The sequence below is a fragment of the Durio zibethinus genome, chromosome 12 (assembly GCF_047325235.1).
Source record: "Durio zibethinus cultivar Kanyao isolate XHJ-2024 chromosome 12, ASM4732523v1, whole genome shotgun sequence".
NCBI lineage: Eukaryota > Viridiplantae > Streptophyta > Magnoliopsida > Malvales > Malvaceae > Durio > Durio zibethinus.
Window position 1 is genome coordinate 19,636,241 of NC_143173.1, and position 25,729 is coordinate 19,661,969.

Consider the following 25,729-nt stretch of genomic DNA (forward strand, 5'->3'; position numbering starts at 1 on the left):
GAGAATGGTTGCAAACTACGTTTAATTGGCATTTTTTCCTAGTATTATTTCTCCATGGACTTGTGAACAAAACATGGAATAAGCATGTGTGCTTTCATTTCCAATTGGCAAAAAAAGGAAAAAAAGAAAAAAGGGCTACTGCTTGGCTGAATCAGGGAAACTCAACTTGCATGGCTAGATTATTAATGGAAATTGGAATCATTTATAGCAATACCATAGGGTTGCCCGTGTTGAATTTTAAATTCGAAACATGCTTAATCTCACCTTTTAAAGATGATTACATGTCTTATTCTCATAACCTCGTTACAGTTTATTTAGTATAGTATTGTAGCACTAAAGCTTTTTAAATTTGACTAGTAGTCAAGCTGAGAATAGAGTGCAGCAGGCAAGCGTGGTTTAGCAAGTGCATGCAACGGTTTTGCCAAGAAGAGATCATCTTCCGATTCAGAGAGGTCAATTTTCGATTCATTAGGTGGTACGTTCCATGTAAAACCTTGAATCAGCCTGGCAAACAGCATTGCAGTCATTTCAGTCCCAAGAGCTACGCCTATGCACCCGCGCCTTCCAGTACTAAACGAAATGAACCTCAGTTCCGGCTCTGTTAGATCAACTTTATCACTCAAACTATCCTTCAAATGCCGCTCAGGTTTGAATTCCAATGGCTCGTCCCAAACTTTCGGGTTCCGGCCAAGGCCTGCTCGGCTGAGCAGGACATGACTACCTTTAGGGATGAAGTAGCCGGCAACTGTGGCATCGGCTATTGAGACATGAGGAACGTTGAAGGGTGCAATGGGGTGAAGCCGAAAAGCTTCCCTTGCACAAGCTTTTATATAATTGAGTTTTGGAATGTCAGCTTCTTGAACCCATCTGTCCTTTCCAACAACACTGTCTATTTCCTGGCTGGCTTTTTGGAGAATTTCAGGTTTGTTGAGCATCTCTGCCATTGCCCATTCTGCTGCATTAGCAGGATTATCTACTGTTTCAAGCATCAATTCCTGCATGTATATCAAACAAGGATCACCATACTTAATTTAGTTAACCAAAAAAGTTTTATCCATCACCACCAAATACCATCGATTGTACGTGATTATTAGCATTTTGTACGTAAAATTAATTAAAAATTAGTGCCGTAATCCTTTCATTTTAGCACACAATTTGATTAATTTAGTTAATTTTAAATCAAATTATGTAAGAGGTTTTAAAACTTTAAAAAAATTAAAAATTTAATTTTTATATTGTAATTCATACAAATTTAATTTTTGTATTATTTTGAGTTGATAATATTAATTCAATCATTAATTTCATTAAATTTTTATAATTAAAAATATCGGATATAGTCCTTAACTTTGCTAATGTGTAGCGTTAATTTTGTTAATGTTGCATTGACATGCTAATATTAACACTTTTAACCACAAAAAGTTGACAAAATTAATGAAATTAAGATTATCAAATCAAAATAGTATACGAACGAAATTCTTATAAATTATATTACAGATATTAAAATTTTGCAAAGTATAGTAACCTACGGCATAATTAGACATTATTTTTACTATAAATAAAAACACGTGCAAGCTAAAAGGTACTATTGTGTTTAGAAGTGTAATTAAGAATCTCACCGTGCATTGGGCTTTGATCTCTTCAACTGAAAATGCTGGCTTCCCAGACGAATCCTTTGCTGAAATGAAGGCATCAAGAAGGTCTTCAGGCTCCTTCTTCTTCCCTTCTCTCCACTGTTGTACTCTCTCATCAATAATCGGATCATGGTAACTGTTGACAATTCTCTGAGCCTCAGTCACAATCTTCTCATGACCCTCCAAATCTAATGCTCTCAGCCAAGGTACATAGTCTGATAGGATGAAAGAGTAAACGTGCATGAGAATAGTAAAGAGAGATTCGACGTGCTCTTCTTCTTCATGTCCAGGCCCTCCATCTTCTTTGCCATTTCCAAAGTATCTTTTGTTGAACATCATCCTCCTGATGACATTTCCTGTATATTGCCTGGTTGCAAGTCTCAGGTTTATAACGGATGCATTGGAAATATCAGCTTCGTTGTCGATGCATCGGTTGTAAATGAACCTAACAAGATTATTAGCTTCTTGGTTTCTCTTATGGAGTAACCAGCTAAGTCTTTGTGTACTAATTATGTTAGAAACAACCAATTTTCTCATTTTCTTCCATTGATCTCCCCATGGCACAAACGCTATTGACAAGAAACCACGAGAAGCATAATCAGTTGCCATCGTAATAGGCCTCGACGCAAAAACTGCATCATGTTTTTTCAAGAATTCTTGAGCAATTTCAGGTGAAGTGACAGGAATGACATGAATATTTCCCAGGCGGATACAAGCAATATCGGTGTCAAGTTGTTTCATGAGGCCAAGAATCCACCTGAAGACAGGCTTGTTTTTCCATAATTCAGGGAGGTTTCCGATGACTGGCCAGGGAGTTGGCCCTGGTGGAAGAGGTGCTTGGTTTGGATTCTCATTTCTAGTGTTGCCTTTCAATTTGAAAAGGACAAGGAGTGAAAACAGAAAGACTAAGATATGTGTTGAATGAACTAGAAAAAGGCTAGAGATGGCAAAATCATGAGAGCTGCTCCAATAAGGCAGCAGATGAAATGTGGAGGAAATATTAGTGGAGGCTTTATCCATTTCCTAACAATTAAATGGAACTTTTCTTCTCTCCGTCTGTTTATTTGTATGCTTGTCTACACAAAATGCTTGATAGGTAGATCTATATATAGAGGTTATTGAAAGAGAGAGAGAGAGATAGGTTTAAACACTGTTTGGACATTCATTGAACTTCGTGAAAAATTTAAGAGGTTGTTAAAATAGTAAGTGTTGATTTGTTTGTTATTTTGGCATTTGATTTTTAATTTGCTTTTGGAACTAGCTGAAAATTAAGTAAACGTGCCAAAAATGAATAATCACATGATTTGAATGGTAAATTTTTAATTTTAATACTCAGAATTCAATTTTTAATAAATTTAAATATAAAAAATAAAGTAATATATTTAATTTTTTTTCTTTTGGATTATAGAAGTTTTATTTCATTATCCTAAGAGGAATGCCACTCTAAATTGAATCAATATTCTTGTTTTACCACTCTCTCAGCCCTTTCTAGTTTTTCTATCATTTTTCCTTTCTATGAACTATATACTATGGCTTAAATATTAAAAATTTTCATTGTATTTCAATCTTAATCAATTTTATCATTACACTTTCAATTTCGTTGATTTTAGACAAAAATAAAAAAGACTAAAATATTAATAAAAATGACAGATTTGATCATTTTCGTTACTTTTTATCAAAAAATTAACCAAAAAAAAAAAGTATAGTAGGTAAATTCAATGAAATTAAATACAATGAAAATTTTGAATATAAATTCATAGTGTAGTGGCAAATTTGACTTAAACTTTCAATTTTTATGCAACTCATTTAATATATCAAGCCACATTTTTGTTGTGACAATTTATCAAGCCAAACCTAATTAGTATTGATGCAATGGTTATAGAAAAATTAGAAATAAAAAAATAAGAATTAAGTTATTTCAAAAAACATATTTTAAATGCAAAAAATGTGAATACATTGTAAAGTTGAAACTTTCTTTTATATATATTTTTGGCATAAAAAAAGGTTGTAACTTGAAAATAGAGGTAGGGATTACAGATACTGAATTCGAACTCATACTTATTGGATATTACTATCAAAAGTGATGGTATAAATTAATTGAGATAAATTTTCTTTTATGTTTTAATCGTTACCTCCCAAATAATTTTCTTCTTTCATCATAAGTTTGATCGCCTTGTTTCTCCCCATGTCACTAAAATTTGACTTATCAAACCAGAAATAATGCTATTGAATTTAATTTATCAAACTCACTAATTAAACTTTGTATTTATCAAATTATTATATACTAATAATTATTAATGCATCAATATAACTACTATGGACATCCATTTCATTGAATTTAATTTTTTAAGCTCACTAACCCAATACATTTTTAGGTTTTTATTAAATTAATATATAATTTTTATTAAAATTTTAAATCATATTATTTTTTATCTTTTATTATATCATTTTTGAATCATATTACTTGTTATATTTTAAATTATTAAATTTATTACTATTATTATAAGTTTCTTTCACTAAAGCTTCATAAACGTCAGTCAAAAAAAAAAAAAAGTGTTCGTCAGCAGGCAAGTAAACGTGAAACTCGTGAATTAAAAACCAAAATCCGTACATTTTTTAAAAGAAAAAGGTAATATATTATTCCATAGAGGAAGATACGTAAGCAGGATGACTTCGAAAAGTTATATTGAATTCCCTGTTTATGGAAAAAGCAGAAAAGTCCAAAGGCTTGAAATATGGAATCGAACACGTAACTCCTTTGACGTAACAAGAGCCAATAAATATTCATAATATCTAAAACAATCAAATAAAAAGAATTATATCCTTATCTCTTATATTTATCTTCAAGAAAGCTTAAATAAATAATAAATGAAGATATCAGAAAGTAAAAAAAATAAATAAATACCAATAGCTGCTAAAGTATTAAACTGATCTTATTTTGTTAATTTTAAAAAAAAATCTTAGTTCATTCAATTCATAGTAATCACAAATATAAAAAAATTACCAAAAGTCAGCAAAAATATTTGTTTTTCAGTTATCTCAAATAAGTCTAAGTAACCTTTCAAAAGAAAAAAAGTTTTATGTAAGTATATTTTATAAATTACATCACTCAATTTATGGATACCTAATTTTGTTTAAAATTATTCAAATTTATGTGATTTTCAAGCTTAATTTGCACATTTTAATTTGGGTCATTTTAGAATTTTAACTGGATTTATCTTGTAGGGTCATTTGAGCTTTTTTATTTTAGGACCAATTTAATTTTATTAGGTTTAATTCAAAGTTCGATCAATACCAGAAGTATAACTTTTATCGATAAAATTTTTCATCGATAAAATTTAATTTTTTGTTAATAATACTTTTATCGACAGAATTATTGACGCAAAATTTCCATTAGTGCTAAGCAAGTTAGTGATGTCTTTCCGTTAGTAAATTTGAATTTTTATCGGTAATTATTAATGGATTTTATTGATGAAATTTTTCATTAGTAAAAAATCCATGAGTAAAATCCATCAGCAAAAAATTCATCGATAAAATCCTTCGATAAAATTTTTGTCAGTAAAATTCATCAATCATAATAAAATTCCTTCAATAATAATCAAATTTCATCGATAAAATCCATTAGTAAAATTATAATTTCATCCATAATTTGATTAATTTTATTTATAATTATTTAAAAACCTAAAAATTAAAATTAAAACATATGTAATTATTTAAAAAAAAACCTTTTTACTTCTATTAGTATTAATAAAAAAAAAAAAAATCACATATAAAATTCACATAACATTCTTAACATAATAAAGTTAACATTCTTAATATCTCTAACATCTAGAAAATATAATACTAAAAAATATTCATAACATCCATAAAAATACTTATAATATCCACAAAAGTATTAAAAAAGAACTCACTGTACTACTGCATCTTTTAATCTAGAATCGATGTTACCATCGTGAAGTCTAAAAAATTGCATTGACAGAAATTGTCTAAACCCCATCAACTGCATCATCTGATCCATGAAAGACTTAAGCTGAATCTTCAACTTAATCCTTAACTTATCAATCTGCTTTTGTATCAGAGGATGAGGAGGCAGAGACTGTGGAGGCACTGATGATGGACCGCAACAGAGTAAGACATTGTTGTTACGACAGTGGACTGACTTGAGTAAAATAGGTCCTTAAATCTATATGCAGATCCAAAGCCATATACATAAGTGTGTGTAGCTTCAACCTCCTAATAGCTTCAGTCTATGCCTATGGATCAAAATCTGTATAATTGAAAAAGTTTTCACTATATTTTTGAGATAATGCAGTAGTATTGTTTTCCTACAAAAAGTTTAAAACAATTACCATTCTAACACAAGTACATTATTATTCCAACGACACATTTCAATACCATTCGTCCTACAATGTTTAGGCTTTCAATTACTACACTATAAAGATAATTCATCAACAATCACAATACATAACTAGAATCACAAAATAAAATAAGCAATAGTTTTCACCTTCATAAAGTCATTGCATCTCAATAAGCACAAAAACTATATAATTCAATACCATTCATCCTTCAATGTTTAGTCTTTCAATTACTGCATTATCTATCTATTTCATCAACAATCACAATACACAATTAGAATCACAAAGCAAAATAAGCAATATTTTCACCTTTCACATATATGATATCATCGCAATATACTATAAAGATAGCTAATCAACAATCACAATACACAACCAGAATTACAAAGCAAGTTACGCAACAGTTTTTACTTTGACAAAGTTTTTAAATCTCAAAACATAAAACATATTATCTATTTCAATAAAGCAAAACAACAATTTGAATGTATTCACAAAGTTATTGGAAAGTTACATACACTAATAATTTTGAACTTGTTATCAACAAAATCACCACATATTCCTAAACATTTGTGAGTGCGATTGAAGACTTTTATAAAAAATGGGTTCTCATTACAACTTAAATGACTGCATTCATTTAGATACATTGAATGAAATATGTTGTTATACAATTTATATAAAATGGACATTTGATGAAAATAATAACTTTTGAAAAGAATATCATTCCATTCTAAGAAATGGAATTAAACCGCCAATGTGTTTCATAATACTTTTTTTTATCCAACGATTTTGTTTGGCTTTGCCAGGTATGTTTTGTCATTTTAAAGTGCTTCATACATTCTTAATAAGAGCATCACAAATCGGAGCTGTAATCCACCTCTACTTCATCCCTCTGTAGCCTATGATTATTATCAACTCTATACTCTTTCATTGTCAATTTCTTCTCCTCAAACAACAAATCTTTCAAATGATTCTTAAAAATATTATTCCATGCTCATTAAAGTAAAGCATCATTTGACTTAGCCTATTGACATTTTTTCTAACATTAATAATAATGAAATACAATAAATGGTTTATAAGAATTTAATCTTTTCATTCAAATCAAATAAAAATATATACAAAAAATAAATATTCAATTACTATCTTAAATTTATCAAACATCATAAACTTTATTGGTGCAGGAACTTTATCCTATGTTGACCAAGGACTAGTAAAATTCGCTTGAATTATTCCTAAAATTGTTGAGCTAACAATCGATTGCTCAAAAAAACTACTAACTTCCATTTTGTAGTAAGATTATTTAAACTATATGAATTGTTTAAAAAACAAATAACAATAAGGAAAAATTAATTGTAAAAGGTATCTTATACCTTTCTCCTAGTGGAGTAATCTACAACCATTTGTTTAGATCTAACGGAGTTAGTAATCCTTTGTTTGCTCCATTAGTTCTCTGCCTTCTTATTGTACCTTTTTCATTTCTAAGTGGTGGTTTGTCGGTGAATGATGGATTTACATCATGCTCCGTTGATAGATCATTTATTAACGGTGCAAAAAATGACTCGTATGAAAAATCATGCTGGATCAGTGGTGAAGAAGACCCATATTGGGGATCATGTTGTATTGGTGCTATTAATGACCCGATACATGAATTATCTCTCATTAATCTTGCTCTAGAACCACCTTGATGAATAGAGCTCTTTGCACGATATCCCATTACATCTATCACATAGAATATTAACATTTCATAAGAATTTTAAAGCATAAAAATAACAAACATATATAGTATTACTTTAGTATTAGAATATTTGATGAAATGAGCAAAATATATACAAATAGGCATATCAAAACATTAAAATGAAAATAGGCCAAATCAAATAATATATTTAATGTTACATATATTGACCACATCAAATAAATATTAGATATATCATTAAAAGTCATAATAAATACATCAATCATTACTAGAGTAAGCAAACTCATGTGTTTCGTCATCATTATCATCATCATCATTTTTTTTCATCATAATCATCATCACCATCATCATTTTTTTTTTTGCTCAAATCGCTTGTTCATAGTCACCAACAATAAGAATTGTAATATTATCAAGTTCTTTTGAGATAGTAACATTATGTGGAATAGAAACTTCAACTTCTTAGTACACATCTTCATTAAAATAAGTTGTTTGTTATTCATCTCCATTATTATTAGTTACTTGATATGTGCTCCTTGCTTTTGTTTTGAAGACTGCCACTAGTCATTTTGATCTCTTCTTCCAAAAAGATAACTTGACTAGAAAACTTGATGTACTTGTGAAGTTAAGACAAATGGTTCATTACTAATAAGTATTGAATTGTGTTTAATTTCAACAAGATCATGATGAGGATCTACCCTTACTATTTTCTCTATGTCAAACCAATGACATTTAAAAAGTACAACTTTATTTCCTACTCCAAAATACTCTAACTCAATGATATCTTTCAAGATACCATAAAAACCATGCTCATAATTATTGTAATAACTTCCTTTCACACATACCGCATAATTCATCATCTTTTAACTTTGGCCATAAGTAATCATATGAAACTTAGAACCATTCACAAAGTAACCTTTGAAACATCTAACCATGCATCTGAAACCATAAACTATCTTAAGTAGACAATGATCCATTTCACCATTTTGCTCTTCAACCTATCCAATCGTAAAACATTCAAATTGATAATTGTTTTAATTATATGAAAATATTATTTCATTGATATATGCTATTAAGCTCTAAACTTACAAATTATCTTAACCATTGTGACAATCTTGCATCATGTGCTTTCTCCAATTTCGGATCACTTATATTCAAAAATTATGTTCTCATTGAGTCATCATATATCTTATCATTGTAAATTATGAATTAGAAATATTTAAAAAACTAACTAGGAACACATGAGTTATCATATTGACATAGTGCTTACTCAATGTAAGGATTTATCTATTCATAATTCAATAAAACATATAAGTGGGCCTTAATATGCTTATCCATTGATAGCCATAGAGATTTATTTTGTGGACCCAATGTTCGACCAGATGAGTAAAATTGAAAAACATCTTCTAGATTCCACGACTCCCCCATCATCATTACATGAACTTGATTCAATTTTGTTAACACATTTGAATCAAAATATAATGAGGAAAAAATGGATATTTCTTTAATAATATATGCCACGCATATAGATGCTTCAATGAATACTCGATTGGTGCATTTTTTTTTTAAATGATGAAAAAACCTAGTCATCATCATTGCATAACATCACATAAATGTTATTGACTGAAAATTAAACTAATAAACGTTGATGTCTAACAACTTAAATATATTACATCTCAAATGACATCCATCGATAATAAACAAGTTCACCAATTTTTGCCTCATTAGGTAAATGAATCAGCAAATGCTCCATAAAATCAAATAAACCTGGAGAAAAAATCTTTTATAATTTGAATATTATTTCTATAATTTTTTTCCAACACTTTCATATAATCTATATATAGTTCTGTAGAAAATAGATCTCTAAAAATATGAGATAGCTCAATAATGGCATCCCAAATGGAGTCAGGCACCAAATCATGAAAAGTAATTGAGAGCAATCATTGCATGAAAACATAACAATCATGACATTTCATCCCATAAAACTTGCAATCAGCCATGTGTATGTATTGAATTATGTTAGATGCAAAACCATTAAGAAGTCTTAATTGTTTAACCTACACACAAGCATCTCTTTTATGCTTTTTGTTTAAAGTGTAAGAAGCTTTAGGCATAAAAAATTTTTCATTCATTTTAACTAATTCCAACTTAGGTTGCTTGTAATACACTTGAAGATCTAGTCTAGTCTCTGTGTTGTCTTTAGTTTTACCCTTAACGTTTATCATTGTGTTAAAAACATTATCAAAGACATTACGCTCAATATGCATCACATCAAAATTGTGCTAAATAAGATTGGTATGCTAATAAGGTAACTCCTAAAATATATTTTTCTTCACCTAATTATAACTTTTACCACAACTGACTAACTTATGATCACTACATTTTCATGCCAAATGTGATATCAAAAAAGCTATCCAACCAAACCAAAATTTTTTCACCTAATAATGGAACAATAAAAGAGTCACGCTCAACCATTTTTTAAAATTTATCTCTTTGCTTTCTAAAAAGATGATAAAGAGGCAAAAACTAATGATAACAATAAAAAAAGTAAGGCTTCTTACTATGAGCCAATCGAAAAGATTTTCTTTGTCCCATACAATAAGAACATGATAAGATTCCATGAGTGCTCTATCCAAACAACATACCATATGTAGGAAAATCATTAATTGTCTATAAAAAGCTGCCATTAAATGAAAATTTTATTTTCTATAAGTATCATAAGTCACAACATCATTTGACCATAACATTTTTAATTAATCTATTAAAAGTCTCAAGAAAACTTCAATAGTTTGACCTAGACTACTCTTTCCTAGAATGGTCACATTCAATAAGATATATTCTCGCTTCATACACAACCATGGTAGCAAATTATATACCACTATCATTATTGGCCAATAAGAGTATGGTTTCGCACTGGGACCAAATAAAAAAAAAATCATCAGCACATAATCCTAATTTAACATTTCAAACTTTAATTGCAAATGATTCATAGTTGAGATTGAAATGTTTACAAGCTTTATCATCAATAAAATGTCGAAGCACACCATTATAACTTTGGTTATAGGTATGCCATATCATATATTCATCAATTTTACTTGATATATAAAGTCTTTGAAGTCTCGGTATCAATAGCATATAACATAAGATTTTATAAGGAATGTGCTTTTTCTTTTCAACACCATACTTTTTCCTTAAATATTGGGGATGGCCACATATTGAACAATATGTCAAATTTGTTGCTTCTTTAAAAAATAACATGCAATTATTTTCGCATACATGAATTTTCTTATAACCAAGTCCACATTTTGTAAAATTTTATAAAAGTTTTTTGACAATTTATTATCCATTGGCAACATATCCTTTACTATGCTCTAGACGATCAAAACATGATTTATGTTAAATTCTTATTTACAATTTAAAAGTTACCACATAGCAGATAAGATTGCGTGCTTCGTACAGCTTGACCACAATGGTTCATCCACATCATTCAACAAAAAATAGAAGCCTCAACTTTTGTATCACTAGCATGAAAAGCATCCACCCTAAAATTAGGATAGACAGCATCTATAACCATTCTAGTATACGAATTTTTGAATCTTACTTCACTAATCAATTCAAATGTTTCCTTGCTTATTGATGGTTGTCCTACTTCTAACTCTCTATGTGAGACCTAACTTGCATAACCAAAAGTAAGCCCTTTATAATAAAGGCACTCCTACATATCATCCACATTTTAAATTCATCTATTCTCACATTGGGTATAAGGACACTTAATCTTTCCATTACTTACAAAGGATGGTTAGAATAAACATATCCAATAAATTCATCTACACCATCGTAGAAGTTTTGACTAATGTATCTATTTACATCTAAACAAGAATGTGCCCAAAAGCAATCTTTGTTCATTTTCTCAACCCTAATTGCATCATTGTAAAGGTTCAAAAAATATACTTTTAGTATATTAAACTAAAAATTAAGCAATTAAAGTCCTAAAAAACAATTACAAAATGTATACACACACATGCATCACATATGTCATAAAGGCACATATGTCATAAAGGTAATTTTGATCATTAAAATTAATAAGTCAACATTTTATTACTTGATACTATTGACAATTTATTGAAAAGGTTTAAACTATTTCTAACATAATATATATAGCTTTCTATTACTTTTATTTATGTCAAATTTAGAGAATAGGGTTTCAAAAGTACTAGATAAAAAGGTTTATTATTTCTTTCTCTCAATTAATTATGAATATCTTCTAAGTATATCAAATATCTACTTATTCATTTTTGAAAACAAAATTCTAACCAATTTTTACAACTTGTTTCAACAAAGGTATTTTTCAAGTTATGTCTTTCAAAGATAAATGTCTTTCTCAAACACCATTTCTTAATGTTTTCTTGTAAACTTATCCAATTTCAAAAAATGACTACCCAATAGTGGCAAATACCAAATGTAAAGTTTTTGTTAGAAATCCCTTCAATAAAGTACTTCTATTCTTTAAGAACTTAACATAAAAATTGAAAGTTTCAACTTTAGATATGATATTTTTACCTTATTAGTACATACCAATATCCATAAAATTAGTGTTTATCCTTTCAATAGAATTAATATGTATAAGATAAGAATATAAAAAATCTATTTGGTATAGTTTTCATTGATAGTTCTCATAAAACTAAATTCGTATAATCATTTCTATTTTTATTTGTCACACATGTAATATATGTGCACAAAAAAATTGTTAAACCTAATTGCAAGTAAATTTTTTTTTCAGTTAATTTCCCCAACTATACCTTGTCTATATCAAAATCAACAAGCCAAGTAATGAAATTATATCTTGGTAAAGGAGATAGGTTCCAAACCAGATGAAAGGCTAGAAATCAAAGGCAGTGCACCAGTGGTGGTCACAAGTGTAGTATTAGGCTTAAAGGCTTAAGGGTCGATCTCACGGGCTTAAGGCATAGGCACAGTTACAGGCTTGGTCACGGGTGCATTCACTGATGTAGTCATAGGCTCAAGGGTTGGTGAAGAAAGGGGGGCATAGGCACAGGCTAGTGGTGATAAGCAAAGAGGAGATTAGAGGAGAGGAAAGAGGGGAGGAGAAAGGCATGAGCTTATGGGCTCACAGTAGTGGGGAGGAGAGGGCAGCACGAGCATGAGCTGGGGACGAGGAACAGAGAGAAAGGAAGAGATGAGAGGAGAAAAGAGGAAAGGAGAGAGAGAAGGTGAGAGAAACAAAGTTAGGGTTTCAATTGGGGAAGAAAGTATTTAACTTACCTTTACCAAAGGATTACTGATGAAAATTCTGTTAGTAATTCAAAAATCTTTAACTTTTAGTGAATGGATTGCTGAAGGAATTTGTTGATAGTTTTTACTATTAGCGATAGATTACCAACAGATTTTGTTGCTAAAAGAAGATTATTTCCCTCCCAATTTAATTCCAAATTTTTTTAAACTGAAAATTTTTTACAGATGAAAAAATTCTTCGATAAAGCTTTTAGCAATGGATTACTGACATATTTTTTTGTTAATAAAAAACACACCAAATCATATTTTTTCCCTGGCAACTTCACCTATGAAATATGGATGAAATTTTTTTGTTGATAAATTTCATCGATAATCCGTCGATAATTACTAACAAAAAAATTTCGTCAGTGAAACTCCATTGGTAATGCCAATATTGTTAGAAATAGTTATTTAAAGTCCAATTATTTTAATTAAGAATTAATTAATTGATTCAAAAATGCAAGGCTACATGCGATGACAAGCAACCTCCCTCATTTTTCCCTTTCTTAAAATTCTTCGTTCTCCCTAAATGTTGCACCATTTCCAGCTTTTTAGATTTCACTTTCAATTTTACCCCAATTCACCTTTAGCTTAACTTGATCAAAGATTCTCTTCCCCACAATTAACAAACTCGTAATCCTGAAAATCAACATACCAGCATTTCCCTTATTTTCACCTTGGATGACACCAGACTGCACCACAATAATCCAAAACCTTAATTACATTTTTCAAACCCTAAACCCACTTTCCAGATTTGAATGGTAACATGAAGTAGGGATTTTGTCAACAAAGATCCACAATTCATAGAAAAAAAAGAGATTACTACCAAAAAACCACTTCAACCGTCAGGCTTCACCACTCTCCAAAACTGCTACCCCATTGCCAACCACCATATTTTTTCCTATTCCCCACTATCTCAAATAATCATCATTAGCAAGATAATTCATAAAAGCAAGCAAAATCCATGCCCTCTATGATCAATCCTCAACCACATAGCCAGGCAAACCACCTATTATCAAGACCACTCATCATTAACAAACAATATTCTTCAATTCTTAGCTTCTTCTCAGCCTTCTCTTAAGCCTACTGTAACTAGCTCTTTACCAAAACCACTGAAATTCAATGGAGCATTAAGTTTATTCCAAAAACCCAATCCTACAGACCCATTGCTTACATCCTAAAATTCTAGCACCATAATTGTCACCGAGGTCCCCCACTTATTTATCACCAAATAGCCACCTTAGCCAAACCACCCATCATAGCACTGTTGACAATCATCTCCCTGCAACCGTCACCTAAAGAACTAAAAACAAAACAAAAAACACAAAATAGAAGCCACAATCCTCGGTGAAAAGCCACACTCAAACAAAAAAAAACTAGCAACGAAAAAAATCACAAACATAATCAGGGAAAGGTTTTGATTTAGGAGATTTTGGGGTGATTTTAAGATGTTTTGAAGGGTGAAAAGGAAAATGGTGGTTTGTCTTTAAGATTGGAGCGATAGCTAGCAATGATATTGGTAGTGGCGTGAGTGGCGACGAACGGTTTCGAGATGAGTTTTTCAAATTCGAATGGTGGGGATGAAGAGCATGAAGATAGAAAAACATAGTGAACGTTTACCTATATTGGACGGTGGGATGATATTTTTTTGGGGGTCTAAAATTTTGAGTTTTAAGTCTAGATCTAAGATAAATCAGGTTTATTTTTTTTTTAAGAAAACCACTTGGGTAGAAGTAAATTGGATGAAGAGAGAAGTCTATTGTTGAAATTTGGGAGCCGAATGACATTGGACAGTGGTAGCAGCTAGCATTGTCCAGTTGTGACAAGGCTACAAAACCATGGAAAACTAGGTTTAAGGGGGGCTACTTTTTTTCGAAGAATGAAAAGTTTCTCTCTTAAAAAAAAAGCAAGGAAACATATTGAAAAAAAAGTTTTATAGTTAAAAAAAAAAAAAAAAGAAAGAAAAGTTGATTCAACCCACACTCGACCTAGACCTGTTTCAAGGCTTTCTGCTCAACCCTGAGAAAACCCAACTTGTAGCCCATTCAAATTCTAGCCCTCTTTTGTCCATTAGTCTGGCTTTGGGTACTAGCCCAAAGGCTTTATTTTTGGTATATTTTTTTCGTTTTATTTATTTATTTATCTTATCATGTTGTTACATTTTATTATATTAATGCTTTTAAATGTTGGTTCATGAAATACATAAAAAAACAAATATATGAAAAATGATATCTTTTTAGAAATAGATCAATTTGTGAATGGTCATTTTTTAAAAAATTATTACTATTGTGAAATATTAATAATTCAAAAATAAACAAAGATTTTTCTAATGATGGGATTCGGGAAAGTTCGAGCAATAATTTTCAAGAACTTTTTAAGTGAAAAGATTTTTTTAAAATACTACCAAAGTATTAGTGTATTTAGAATAATTTTCAATATATAAAAAAAATCACAATTACCTTTAATAGAAGTGAATTTCTATAAAAGATAAAATAAAAAATTATTTAAATTATATAATTGTTAACCTAAATACGAGCTTTTAAGGATGAGATTTTAAAAAAGTCTATATATTTGTAGACACCCAATTGGGTCCGACCCAGATCAATTGGGCCTGGCCCAAAGGGGTAAGTCAATTGTATCTTGATTATTATTATTTTATTTTTTATTTTATGTATATCTTATATATTTATTATTTACTTATTATTACTAATATATTTTTTTTATTTTTTATTTTATTTATTTTCGTATTTTTATATATCTGATATTATTCTTTTTATTTATCCCATAATATTTTTTTTTATTTATATTTTCTAATTATCTAGTATTTTTTTTATTTGATTTTTGGAGGCCTAGGATTGAAAGTGGAAGAATCCCATTGAAAATGGAAATTCAATCAGAAGAGTCCAGTGGGATTCAAAGATTGAATTCCTGTCCAAAGGGGAATTGGGATTGATCAGAAACTCCTGATCAATCCCTATATAAAGGACCCCTGGGGTAGACTGCAAACACAAAAAACAGTAAGCAAAGCTACTGATTTGAGAGAAAAGGAGGCGTATAGGAAGCTAGAAAAAGTTTAAGAGTGTTCTAGGAGTGAGAAAAATTTTTTAGAAATTTTTGGCGACAATTTTTTCTGGAAATTTCTGAGAAATTTCCAGATTCCGGCGAAAATTCCGGCCAACCTTGAAGTTTTCGGCGACCTGCCCAGTTTCCGGCGAAGAATCCCAGAAACCGGCGATCTTTCGGCCAACTTCCGGCGAAATTTCCAGATTCCGGTGACATTTTCCAGAATTCGACACCGGTGTTTTTCAGTTTTTAGAGAGAAGGGAGAGGAAAAGGGAAGAAGAGAGAGAGAGAGAGGGAGGAGCGGTCTGCTGAAAAAACGAAGGGGATTACCTTTTATACCCTCCCAAAACGACGTCATTTTGGCCTTAAGTAACCAGAGGATCCGCGCATTTTTTCGAACCCGACCCGACCCGAGCGTCGACCCGCTTTCTTGACCCGCGCGTGCTGCCCCTCCTCCGAGCCGAGCCGAGCCGCGCCAAGCCGCCAAGCCGCTCCCCTCGAGCCGTTTTCTCTTCCTTGAGCCGAGCCGAGCCGCGATCCGAGCCGCTCCAGGTTTTTTTTTTTTTTTTCTTTCTTTGAATTTTTTTTATTTCTTTGTTTATTTTATTTTTTATTTATTAGATTAGGTTTATGTAATATTCTTTTTATTTATTTTTTATTATTTTATTTTCTTTAAATAAAAATAAAAAATTTCAAAAAAAATATTTTTAGGGAAAAGTTGAAAGTATCAATTTTCCTTAGAAATAAATTTCCAAAAAATATTTTTGGGGAAAAGTTGAAAGTATCAATTTTCCTCAGAAATAAATTTCGAAAAAAAATATTTTTAGGGAAAAGTTGAAAGTATCAATTTTCCTTAAGAATAAATTTCCAAAAAATATTTTTGGGGAAAAGTTGAAAGTATCAATTTTTCTCAGAAATAAAATTCCAAAAAAAAATATTTTTGGGGAAAAGTTGAAAGTATCAATTTTTCTTAGAAATAAATTTTCAAAAAAAGGGTTTTTGAGGAAAAGTTGAAAGTATCAATTTTCCTTGAAAATCGAAATTTCCAAAAAAATATTTTTGGGGAAAAGCTGAAAGTATTAATTTTTCCTACAAAAAAAATCATTCTTTCCTTCCTTTCTATCTTAATTTTGATTTTATTTTTTTCTTTAAATAATCCGACGACGGAGCCTCTGCAAGTGAAACAGTAGTTTTTCTTGCATACTCTTGAGGTGAGGAAAGTTTCTCAATTTTCTGCTAAAAGTATTAGAGTCAATTGAGAATAATTTCCAATAATTAATTACTCGGTAAAATTTTAAGGCTTTTGGATAACACATATTTCAGCTGGTACCATCTTTTGATGGGCGTTGTGAGGGTGCTATAACCTTTCTCACACGTAACCGAACTCCCGAACCATGTTCTGGTTAGCAGACCTGAACCTATTCTTTTAGGGACCCTTAAGCTTAGGTGTTCCCTGAAAGGACAGATTCTTTAGGTGGCCAATCACACCTAGGTAAAAAAAGATTGGTGGCGACTCCCTAAAAGTCAATATCTAGCGATAGATCCCCGGATCTAGACGTTACGACAATATTGATTTGTAAAAAATCTCTAGGTGAGAAAATTTTTTTGAAATTCGTCAAAGTATTGGAGTATTTTGAATGAATTTCAATAATTATTTTACCTTTTCTTTGTAAAATAATAAAAATAAATTCTTATAAAAAAGAAAAACTAAAAATACTATTTAAATTAAATTATGGGCATCAAGTCATATTATATACATTATAAACATTGATTTTAAAGAAAATATGAATTGCTGAAAATGGGATTTTCTAAGAGTCCAAGTAATGATTCTTTAAAGATACCTAGGTGAAAAAGTTCCCCTTAATATTGTCAAAGTATTGAAACATTTTTGGGAATTATTTAATACATAAGATTCTCATTATTTTTCAACCAAAAAATTCAAAAAAAAATGTTTTTTTTTTTTTTGCAATAAGAAAAATTAAGGAAATTATTTCTAAATTCCAAAGGTGAAACCACTTTTACCAAGGTTAAAAGGTAACATATAATTAATCGATACCGTTTTTAAAATAAATGTTGTGGGGGCATTAATCATTCTTTACGTATAATCGTACTCTCAAGCATAGCTGTATTTTTTTAGATCTAAAATTTATCTTATTAATAAGTTTAAATTAATTTTAAAATTTTATTAAAATGATAAGTTTTTAAGGTGGTCAATCGCACCTGGCTAAAAAAGATTGATGGTGACTCTCTATTTTGATTGTTTTAAAATTCGTCTAATAATTCCCAAAATCATTATAATAGCTTGGTAACTCCACTGGAGATGTAATTTATTGAGAGTTAGGCAAAAATTAATTATGTATTATCCTTAATTTTGATGTAATGGTTATAATTGGTATTTAACTTTAATTTCATTGATTTTGATTTTTTTTATAACAAAAACAATAAAAAGGAAAAAAAATCACTTCAATTTCATTTTAATTAAGTCCTTTATTCATCTATTACTTTATGTTTTATATATATATATATATATTATTCTTGATAAATAGTAAGACATTTAAGATTAAGGTTCTAATGTTATATTCCCCTACACACACAATGGCACATTACATAATGCATAAGCTCTATACCCAGACTCCACCCCTTTTAGGAAGAAGTAGAGTATTTATACTCTTATGAAGTGATAAACCTCCTCAATGGCAAGTGAAATGCTCCCATTCTAAACCTTTTCTGTTTGTAACCTATAATGGGTTAGGAATGGAATACCCTATTAGTGCCACATGGACAACGATGAGGAATAATTTTGGGACCTTTAGACGTGTATAGAACCAAATCAAACATATAGTGAATGATAAGAAGCCAACCATAACTAGAGTCATGCAAATCTTTTTGTAAAAATTACCTAAATCAGGATACATGAGGAGACAGTTTGATACACCACTCATTTCTAGGGATGATAATATGAACAACTAGAAATTTTAAAGACAATGACCTTTTTCAATAAAAAAAAAAAAAAAAACTTTGCAATATGTTGTTTAATTTGACCTAATTCTTTTTATGCATGTGTAGGAACTGCATTTTCAATAATTTTTTCTTTCTTTTTTCACATTTCCATAAAAATTTTTTGTTTTAAAAAGGAAACTTTTTAAAACATTTTTGCATTTTCAATAATAACAATTATGTTTCATTTTGCATGCTTTTTTATAAAATGATTATAACTAATTTCTTTATTTTTGGAAAAATATACTTAAACGTTTTTAGGTTGTTATATTTCTTCAACAAAAAATAAAATTTTCTTTCTTTTATTTAAAAAATATTTGAATTCTTATCATTCGTGCATTTTTTCCCTTTAAAAAAGAAAAATAAATTGTTTTACTTTAAATGTTATTTTACTACTTGCATTTCATGATATTTGATTCTTTTTCATTTCATCATATTTCACATTCACAAATAACATGATATTTGCATGTATTCCATTTCATTTAAACATATCTCATCATGCATGTAATATGTTAATGCATTCCACATAAGTATGTCAAAGAATGCATAATTGGTTAGAAATGCAAATATGAAACTATCTCTCTAGGTTTGTTACAACCAATTCTTGATAAGATATAGGCTAATGTGTTTATGGATTTTATAGAAGGTTTGCCTAAGTCATGTGGGAAAGATGTTATAATGGTGGTAGTGGATAGGTTAAGTAAATATGCCCATTTTATCACTTTGGCTCATTTTCTCATTGCCATTACAGTTGCTCAAGCCTATCTAGACAATGTGTACAAGTTGCATGGAGTACCTAATACCATTATTTTTTATAGAGATAGGATTTTCACTAATTCATTTTGGAAGAAATTGTTCAAATTATTATGAACCAAGCTAAAAAAGTCTACTACTTATCACCCTCAAACAGATGGACAATCTGAAGTGATTAATAGATGTTTAGAGACATATCTAAGGTGCATGACAAAAGAACAACCTAAGCATTGGTCTAAATGGATCTCTTTAGCAGAATGATGGTATAAAACTAGTTTTCACACTTTCATTCAGACTACACCATATGTGGTAATCTATGGTCAACCTGTTCCTATTCATCGATCATATCTACCTAGAAATTCTAAAGTGGATGAAGTGGATTGAAGTTTGCAAACGAGGGAAGCCACAGTCAAAATTTTGAAATTTCATTTGGAAAGAGCTCGAAATAAAATGAAGTAGCAAGCTGACAAACATAAGGTTGATAGGTAATTTGAGATTACTGATTTAGTTTATGTTAAGCTCCAACCATACATACAACAATTTGTCATCAATAGGTCTTACTCTGAGCTTGCTACTAGGTACCTTGGCCTTTATAAAGTGTTGGAGAAGATAGAACCCGTTGCCTACAGACTAGAATTGCCTGATAAAGCTAAAATTCATCTTGTCTTCCATGTTTCATAATTGAAAAAGCACATTGGAAAGGTTCCAACACAATCTAATCTTCTTATAATTGATGCAAATGGAATGGTAACCAAGGAAACAGTGGTAGTTTTAGATAGAAAATTGAGTAAGAAAAAAGGTAGAGCAATCACAGAGGTTCTAGTATAGTGGAGTAACAGTTATCCAAAAGATGCAACCTAGGAAGGATTATATGAGCTACAGAAAAAGTTTTCTTACTTCAATCCTTAAGGATAAGGGTTAGTTCAAGGGGGAGGTAGTTGTTGCAAGTTGAATCGAAGAAGGCCATGTTAGGCCATGTTAGTTATCTAAGTCATTTAGTAGTCATTTATATATTTTTTTACAGTCAATATATATGAGTTAGCATGTTAATTATTTTGTTGAAAAATTGATAGCTGGAGTAACAATGATTACAGAATGATTACAAAATAAGGTGGTTACATAAGGATATACAATTTTTACACCCATTTTCTACATTCTAGAATTTTTATCTCTCTTTTTTCTTTTCTCCTTATCTCTATTTCTAAAATTTAGCTATTGGAATCTTGAGTTTTCACAGAAGAGCTTGAACTGATAGTGGTTCAATTGAGCAGCATCAGGTTCTTTTGTATTTTTAATTGAAAAGTCAATAAATATCTTATCTAAAAGTAAATAATTTCTTTTTAATATGTAAAAGCTGAAATTTTCAGAGAATGGCAGAAGTCTTGTGATTTTGAATTTAGTTTCACCCATTTCATTAGCTGCTAATGAAAAATATGATTATGAGCTATGAAGTTTTAGTTCTTAAATCATAGAAAAGAATTTTCCACTTATGATAATTGGTATTAATTTAGCTTCTTATTGGTAATTTGTGAGGATTTGCCATAACTTGACCGAACTTGATTTGCTTATTGTTATGTAAGTAGGCTCATCTCAGGGAGCTTGAGGAAGAAGTAAAGCTTCTTAAGAATCTTTCACACTCAAACATTGTTGTGAGTAATGACTGTGATGTTTTGTATAGTGATTGAATGGATGAAGGATATTACCATTTTTTCATTGAGTAATTACTTTCCATCTTTAGAGATATTTGGGAATAATGAAGGAGGAGGAAACTTTAAATATTTTGCTCAAATTTGTCCTTGGTGGATCAATATCATTACTTTTGGGAAAATTTGGACCCTTCCCCGAAGTTGTAAGTCTTGGATGAAAGAAGGTTTTGAATTTAGTTGTTTTTAATGCTTAGCTTGTGTGCTAATTTGTCTAACATGTTATAAGGACATTTACAAAGCAGTTACTATTGGGCCTAGAGTATTTACACAAGAATGGAATTATGCATACAAACATTAAGGTGCCTTTTCTTTTCAGCCATTAATATTATAAATTAAAAAAAGTCTTCTATTGTTTCTTTTTCCAATGGATAAATAATTTGTTCATTCTATCCATTAGTACGAGGCAAACATCCTGGTAAATTTTGGTGCATCCAAACAAGTTGTCGAGCTGGTAATTATGCAACTGGTTAATCCCTTTCACACCATTCGTCATTTTTTGGGTTAAATTTATTTTAGATTTGTTGACATCCACATATACATAGTTTTAAAAAATAAGGCTTTCCTTTGGTTATTATTGTAGCTAATTTGGATTGTTGGTGGGTGACTTTGTTCTGCATTGAATAGAAACAGTCCTTTAAAGTGTGTATAAACAAACTGAAACAAGTGTTAGTTGTACGTTGTTAGACGAAATTCTTTTCCGGAAGTTAAAATTAATTTAATTTTAAAAGTAGTGTGAAAACTTATGCATGTTTATCAATATTGAGTCAAGGTTAAGTGTTGGCCATTTGAATCGTCCACGTTATGGATGTACTTAATTGATTTTGTGTAATCAAAATTAGATTTATGTTGGATTATTGATATTAACGTTTCAGGTTGTCCATTCCATAAAAATTGACTTTGAATCATCATAAGTAACAATAAACCGAATGTTTAATAATAATAATAATAATAATAATTAAAAAAAAAAAAAAACTTAGTTATGACTTGTTGGTACACAGTGTCTATAGCTTACTTTGTTATGTAGGGATGTGGCATTATATGGGTAACATGAGGAATGGATTATGATAGGCATAGCCTGGATCTAACTTTTGATTGTGAAAAGTTGTACTTTGCCCGTTCGATTACATCAAGTTCATTTTTTAATTTGGGCCGTAATGAAAGCAAAAATAATGGACTTTAATCTATTATTATAATTGAAATTATATTAGCTACAGCATGTAACTCTCACAACATGAAATGGAAATTGGTTTATTTATATTGGGGCTATTACTTAGAATTCATTCATATAAATTGTAAGCGGGTGGTTCCATTGCAATGCGGGGGTTGCACACACATTTATTTTACTTGACATGGCATTTGATTCGCCTGAAGTATATTTGATTACAAATATAATGATTTGGTATATCTTTTTAACCTAAATTAGTTTTGTCTCATAATTTATTCGGACTCCACAACTGAATAAGGACATGTTTGAGATCATATACTATTATGCACTGAAAGCATTTTTTGATATAGCTGGGAAAGAAGTCCTCTATGAAGCATATAATTGGAGTCCTGTGAATAATGGAGGTGATTTTCATAATTTTTTTGAAATGCATTCAATTATTTTGGATTTTGGTTATTCAATGTGATTGCAATATCTTAAATGCTTATTACTCGCTGATCTATTTTGCTCACCATTAAATTTTTTAATTAAATTGCAAGATATTTAATAGCATACCGTTGAGTTTTATGTTAAAATAAGCCCACAGCATAATGCGGGCCTGCCGACTACTAACTTATAAAAATAAATGAGTAAGAAAAAATTGCAAATTGTTATGTAATTTATCATAAAATAAATAATATAATATAATATTTACTTATTATGTAAAATGCAAAAAAAAAAAATTTACTTTCTCCTTTCCAATGGAATTAAAATAAAAATAAATGAGTCAAGATGTAATTAAAGCAAGACTTTATTGCTAAAAAAAATCAATAAAAACAATAATAAACCGATCTTAAATATGCTAATAATTACGTGATTTATCGATAAAAATATTAAATTTTTAATTTTAATAATTAAAATTTAAATCTTTACAACTTTAAATATATTTTAAAAATCTTAAATATACACAAAATGGATTTTTTTTTTTTTTGTAATTTACCTTAAATTCAGTACTTGAAGTTCGTTGGGATGTCTTGGAATTAATCCTCGTCCTCAAGCAATGAAACAAAGATATAGTCATATGATAGAGATATCCATCCCCTTCGTACAAAATTGATTGATATGCTCACACGTTATCGGAATTCATTGGCAGCTTTTCTTTTTCACTTTTTTTTGTTTTGATATATCCAGAAATTTTTTTTTTTTTTTTGTTTCAAAAGAAGATAACACTCTATTACATAAAAAAGGGAGAAGGAATGATTTGATTCGAAACCAAATTTTAATTTTTTTTTTTTAAAATTTTATTACTAGACCAAGATACGAAAGATAATATACCAAGAATTAATTGTTTCTGAAAAAATAGTTAGCTCCAGATAAATACTAGACTTCGTGGTTATCTTTCAGTCATGTAAACAAATACAAATATGTTTTCAATGTCATATAAAAATATCATATTGGCATAAATTTATTTGTTGAGATTGAAATATTTTAGCCATTGCCAATATCACATAGTATATAAGGATTCATAAGATTGAGTCTACAGAAGAATTTTCCTTTTTGTTTTTTTTTTTCAATCAGAATTTAGTTTTTGTGAAAAAAATTTTTGAGTAAAATCCTAAATATATCATATCAATGTGGGAGAGTGCTCCCTTGGGATCATTTTGAGAATGAATTAGATATAACCAAAACCTGAAAATATTTATGAATACGAAGTTTAATTAATTTTGTTAATTTATGTAATTATTTTTAAAAAATAAATTTTAATAAGTTTAAAATTTAAATTTCATCACTTTTAATTTCTTTTATTATCCTCACACTATGATTTCTTATATAAAATATATATATATGCTCTCATTACTTAAAAAAATTCAAAAAGTTTGTAAGGATTTATAATATCATCCATATATCTCAATTTGATATATAATATTTATTTTCAATTTTAACACAAACTTTTTTTATTAAAATAAGTGATTATTTTTTAAAAATATATTTTAAATGAATACTTATTAACTTTTTAAACTTATTTATTGAGTTGAAAATATATAAAATTAATTAAAATATACTAAGTGGATTCAATCAAAATAATAATCCAATAACTTTTTAAATCTCGGGGCAAAAAATTTTTTTTTTAATTTATTTTGTTTCAAATCTCTTCCAGACATGTATAATAACTAATTGAATAAACTTAGGAAATGAAAATGAAAAGTTACATCTTTGAATGATCTTATTTCTCTTTTAAAGATTAAACAACTCAATCTTGCCGACAATCATAAAATAATGGATTGTATGAAATTTGTAACTGATTTCATATTAAAATGAGAATTAATGTGCAAAGGAGAAAAGGAAAAATTGGTGAATAGATAGTAGAAAAAGGCTAGGAGGTAAAAAAGGGTTGGAAGAACTATTAATTAGAGCCACATTTTTATTTGTTGAACATACCGATCAAAGTGATTAAGACAAGGCAAAAAAGCCGTGTGCGCTTGGAACTTTTACAAGTATTGATGGTTGGGAGCAAAGCCCACAGCAAATTGTACGTCGGAAAACTTGAGCGATAATGAACCTTTTGGTTGGAACGAAGAGGCCAATTGAGGGGATCAGTCCTAAATTTGTGGTGTAGGTGCGCTGTCCCTAAATTTGTGGTGTAGGTGCATCCTAATTGAGTAGTAATAATAATAATAATAATAATAATAATAATAATTTTATGAGATTTTCATTGAAAAAATTAAAATAAAATTATGAGTGATAATTTTAATAATAATTTAAGAAAAAGCGTTTTTCAAAATTTTGTTAAAAATATTGATAGAATATTTGGAAATCTCTTTAATAAAAATAAATAAATAAATGATAAAATGATAAAAAAATATATAAAATATTTGATAATAAATTGTTAAGTAAAATTTTCTTATGATAAGGTAAAAATAAAATCATGAGCGATAATTTTTATCGAAACCTTTAATTGAATTTTTCAAAGATTTTTTCAAACATATTAAAAATATTTTAAAAATTAGATCGATAGAATTTTTTACTTAACTTTATAATAATATAAATAATAATAAATTTTTTAAAATATATTAAAATTTTTATCACTATAATAAATATGA

At 29.3% G+C, this 25,729-nt stretch overlaps 1 protein-coding gene and 1 pseudogene across 1 annotated transcript; both read right to left on the bottom strand.

Annotated features, from left to right (window-relative positions):
• Positions 1-21: 21 nt before the first annotated feature.
• On the bottom strand, positions 22-2,829 carry LOC149515859 (phenylalanine N-monooxygenase-like). The gene is made up of 2 exons (XM_089741682.1): positions 1,617-2,829; positions 22-995 (listed from the first exon to the last, which is right to left on the bottom strand). The coding sequence occupies exons 1-2, from the start codon at positions 2,649-2,651 to the stop codon at positions 354-356; spliced, it is 1,677 nt and encodes a 558-aa protein (XP_089597808.1). The 5' UTR covers positions 2,652-2,829; the 3' UTR covers positions 22-353.
• A 6,901-nt stretch (positions 2,830-9,730) lies between these two features.
• Positions 9,731-25,729, bottom strand: part of LOC149515860 (uncharacterized) — a 33,697-nt pseudogene continuing 17,698 nt past the window's right edge.